At 52.1% G+C, this 4,511-nt stretch overlaps 1 protein-coding gene across 16 annotated transcripts in view; it reads right to left on the minus strand.

Annotated features, from left to right (window-relative positions):
* Nucleotides 1-4,511, minus strand: part of Pou2f2 (POU class 2 homeobox 2) — an 80,686-nt gene that overhangs the window by 23,640 nt on the left and 52,535 nt on the right. For 15 of the 16 annotated variants that reach the window (XM_031385719.1, XM_031385720.1, XM_031385721.1 and 12 more), the window contains 3 exons: nucleotides 2,508-2,573; nucleotides 2,374-2,408; nucleotides 2,190-2,246 (listed from right to left, as the gene is read on the minus strand). In XM_031385719.1, the coding sequence (XP_031241579.1) occupies nucleotides 2,190-2,246; nucleotides 2,374-2,408; nucleotides 2,508-2,565 (150 nt within the window). In that variant the 5' untranslated portion in view covers nucleotides 2,566-2,573. Of the gene's footprint in view, nucleotides 1-2,189; nucleotides 2,247-2,373; nucleotides 2,409-2,507; nucleotides 2,574-2,687; nucleotides 3,007-4,511 lie in introns of those variants that run through there. The other variant, XM_031385722.1, reaches the window with a different exon arrangement.

Genomic DNA, 4,511 nt, shown 5'->3' on the forward strand with positions numbered 1-4,511 from the left:
TTTTAAGATAGGCTAGCCTGCAACTTGCTATGTAGACCAGGTTGGCCCCAAACTCTTAAGAGATATGCCTGCCTCTGCCTCCCAAGTGGTGGGATAAAAGGCATGCACTATTATGCTCAGGTTTTGTTTTATAAAGCAGGTCTCAGGCAGACCAAGCTGGCCTCAAATTCTTTAGGTAGTCAAGGATGACCTTGCACTTCTTTTTTTGTTTGTTTGTTTTTTTGCTTTTTGTTTGGTTGGTTAGTTTGGTTTTTTCGAGACAGGGTTTCTCTGTGTAGCCCCGGCTGTCCTGGAACTCACTCTGTAGACCAGGCTGGCCTCGAACTCAGAAATCTGCCTGCCTCTGCCTCCTAAGTGCTGGGATTAAAGGTGTGTGCTACCACCGACTGGCTGACCTTGAACTTCTGATTTTTCTGCCTCCCCCTCCTGGAGAGATGTGTCTCCATGGATGGTTTATGGAGTACAGGGGATCAAATCTAGAGTCATCATGAATGCTATTCAAGCACTCAGCCAATGAAGTCACATTCCTGGCCTACCGTTTGGTTTTGAAACAGAGTCTTGCTCAGTTGCCCAGGCGAGGCTGGAACTTAACTGTTGCGGCCTAGGACTGGGCCTCACCTCGGCCTTGGGAGAGCTGGGATCAGAGCCCACCCACCACACTGGACTGTGATGACATTTTAAACATCTCACCAATGCCAGCTCTCTTCCCTTTCCACCAGTGGAGGAGAGGCCCTGAGGTTAGACCCTTCAGCACATGAAGGACTGGGTAGAATTTAATAATCGTATTTATTTCCATGGTAAACGATTCTGGTTTTCCATTCATGAAATTTCCATTTAAAAACCCGTTTATTCAAGCTGTTGAAAAAAAAAAAAAACCAAAGCCGTTCATGATTTGGTAATTGTTGGAACTGACTGATGGGTTCCTGCGGGTTGGTGTTTTTATTACACGCTTGTCTATTTTTTTTTTCTTTTTTGTATCACATTTTCCATAATAAAAATGTTTTTTTTTTAAATTGAGTCACTTAAAATTATTATGTAAATAATGCACTACAGCAGTGCACAGACACGTATGTGTCAGGACGGCAGCATGCAGATTGCTGTGTCTGAGGAAGATGCTCCTGGGTAGGGGGTTGGGGGGCAAAGGCCAGGGCCAGAGAAGCAGGGTGAAGTGTGGCGGGTAGCCAGGCTTGGGAAGGGTGGGGGAGGCTGCTGCTGCTGGGAGCAAAGATGGACAGGCACATACTACAGGGCTGAAGCAAACACCAAGCCTGAGGTCAGAAGGTCAAGCTCAGGGGACCCCCTGCGCTTGACCTTCTGACCTAGGCCTATGTATAAAAGACACCTACTCACAAATCATTTTGTCCTCCCAGCCCTGGAGACATAGCAGGTATGGGGAGGACCTCAGAGGCTGTCCTGACCACTCTTCCCTCCCCACATACCCTGTCCCCAGCCCAGTGTTAGAGAAGAGGAAACTAAGAAGCCCAGAGAGGGGAAGTGACTTTCCCATGGTCACACAGCAAAGCTGCAGGGCTGGGTGAAGGGCACTGCTGAGTCTCACCTCATCCTTCAGTCACCTCTGGTCAGGCTCTGTCCACGCCCCAAGGCCCCCCACCCCCAATTCTTGCTTCTCCTTTTAAGAGTCTGAACCTGTCTATGGCCCTTACCACCATCAGGCTGGATGGAGAGTGAGCCCCAGAAGCTCCCTAAGTCCCACAGTGCCTAAAGCACAGAGCCCCTCCCCTCCATCATCCTCTCCTTCATCCCCATGGCTGTCCTCATGGGGTCTGCCAACTTCTCTTATCCTGTTCCCTGCTGTCTGTGTGTTTGTCTCTCTCTGGGTCTCTCTGTCTGTCTGTCTCTGTGTGTGCGTGTGCGCGTGTGTGTTGGGGTACAGGGGTGCTTCAGGTCCCCTTTGGCCAGGGAAGTCGGGGTGGGGGCGGGGCCTTGGCTTCCTGTTGTTATCGCCCTGGGGCTCTGGGGGGGATTTCCCTGGCCACCCCCACCCCCTAGGGAAGGGGAAGGAGACTGGGTGAGTCACAAGCCTGGGGCGGGAACCCAAGGGTGAGAAAGGGCAGGAGGAACCTTGCAGCTTGGTATCCTTGCAGGACCTGGGTCCATAGCGAATGGGCAGGAGCCGCCCTTCCTCCAGAGTACCACCCGCTTCCCCGGATGATCCCACGGGTGCTTACCTTGGTGCTGGGGCCAGTTGGGGACACAGAGAACGGGGACGCTTTATTCTGGGGGTTCTGTGAAGAGAGAGTTGGGGATGGGAATGGGGTCGTGAAAAGTTCCGGACACCTGCCCCCACCCCCTAACCACTGCTCCATCCTCCCCCCTACACCCCGCCCTCCTGTGCGTCTGAGAGAGCCTGACCTGATGGTTAATGTCGGGTCCATTTCTTTCGGTGTCTGTAAAGAGAGAGAAAGGGTGTGATGGCGCCAGGTATTCCTACACTCGGTTCCCACCCGCATCTGTCTGCTTCCCTGCCTCTGCCCACCCACACTCACCTGTGTGCTCTGATGGGGAGTCCAGACTTTGCTTCTCGGCCTCCAGGGGCTTAGACATTCTTATTTCTGTGAACAGAGAAGGAATGAAAATGGAGGGGAGGGAGAGGCAGCCAGGAGGGCTCTGAGGCCCTTCTTCTGCCAGCCCCACCCCCACTAAGCCTTTCCCAACCCGGCACCTACCCCTGACACTTGGAAGTATCTCTTCCAGAGAGTTCACCAAAGAGGACACTCCCAAAAAGTGGTACAGAAGCTGTCACCTGCAGTGAGGCACCCCCAGGGCAGGCCGCGAGGTGGAATATGGTCACAAGAAGGCATCAGCTGGCTGGGAGGGGTCGGTGGGGTTCCATAAAGGAGCCCGAGCAACCTCTGGCCTCCTTCCCAGGCAGGTGGCTGGGCTGTAGCCTGTGCCCTACCAAGTTTCGAGTGAGACATGTTTTCCACTCTGAGCAGGGCAAGCGAGCTGTGATAGGGTTACAGGAGCCCCAAAACAAGAAGCTGTCAGATCTCAGAGTGTGATTCAGTCATCCCCTGTCCCTGAGTCCCCACATAACTCCCACTGGCCTTCCGTCCTGCATGATGTCACCTGGCAGCCAGCCGAGCCCTACCCTTCTCCGACCCCTACACCACCCATCTCTACCCTGACCCTGCTCTTCCTCTGGATTACCCAAAAGCCCCACCACCATTATGGAATCCTGCCTATCAAAAAAGGCATCCAGCCAGGCCGGGCGTGGTGGCACACACCTTTAATCCTAGCACTTGGGAGGCAGAGGCAGGCGGATTTCTGAGTTCTGAGTTCGAGGCCAGCCTGGTCTACAGAGTGAGTTCCAGGACAGCCAGGGCTACACAGAGAAACCTTGTCTCAAAAAACCAAAAAAAAGGCATCCAGTTGCACCGTGGTCTGCACCTCAGATGGTCTCAGAAAACTAATGTGTGGAGAGAGAGCTCTGCACAAGGAGAAACAGTAAGTGTTAAGGAATTTCGCAGTTGAGGATGACTTGAGGTGAACCAATCCTAATCCAAAAACTAGGCTGAGGGGGCAGGAGTTGGCTCAGAGGTGGAGACCAAGTGCTGCTCTCACAGAGGACGGGGTTCACTTCCCAGCACCCATTTCTGGTAGCTTACAACTGCCTGTAACTCCAGCTCCAGGGGATCCAAAGCCTACAGACATGTGCCCATATTGTCCCCTATCTACTGAACGAGAAGGAAAAGGGCCAAGTCAGGCGTTGTGCACAAGCACTGCAGGGACAGCTGAGGGGATGTCTGCTTTCTGTGACCCAGCATCTCCACTTCTGGATGGCTGTTGAGCAGAGGAAGCTCTGAGAATGTGTCTCAGTGGTGGAGGACTTGCCTAGCACAGGGCCCTAGGTTCCATTCCCAGCAAAACACACCACACACACACACACACACACACACACACACACACACACGCATACATCAAACACACACATACACATACACCCCCAAACATATCCCATATACAACACACAACACACACTACACATATAACCCCCACACCAAGCATATACCACACCATACAGATAACAAACACATATCACACATACCCCCTAGACACACACACTATGCACGTACTACACCACGCACACAATATACCACACACCCAATATACACACCAACCACACATACACACACTCCAAACACACACACACAAAGGAAAAAGAATAAGTTACCACCAAAGGCCCAGGCCTAAATGTTCAGATTTTGTACTGTAGCTCCAAATTGGAAAACATTCAAAAGTCTATCTGTGAACCAGACAACCAAAATACAACAAATCACACTATGTCACTGAAAAAATGAACAAGCTCCTGCCTCAGCCACAGAGCTGAGTCTTGCAGGAGGAGCGAAAGCAGACAAACAGAAATGTAAACATAAGCCAGGCAGTGGTGACACATGCCTTTAATTCCAGCACTTGGGAGGCAGAGGTAGGCAGATTCTGAGTTGGAGGCCAGCCTGGTCTACAGAGTGAGTTCCAGGACAGCCAGGGCT

Source organism: Mastomys coucha, unplaced genomic scaffold (genome assembly GCF_008632895.1).
Source record: "Mastomys coucha isolate ucsf_1 unplaced genomic scaffold, UCSF_Mcou_1 pScaffold21, whole genome shotgun sequence".
Classification (NCBI taxonomy): Eukaryota; Metazoa; Chordata; class Mammalia; order Rodentia; family Muridae; genus Mastomys; species Mastomys coucha.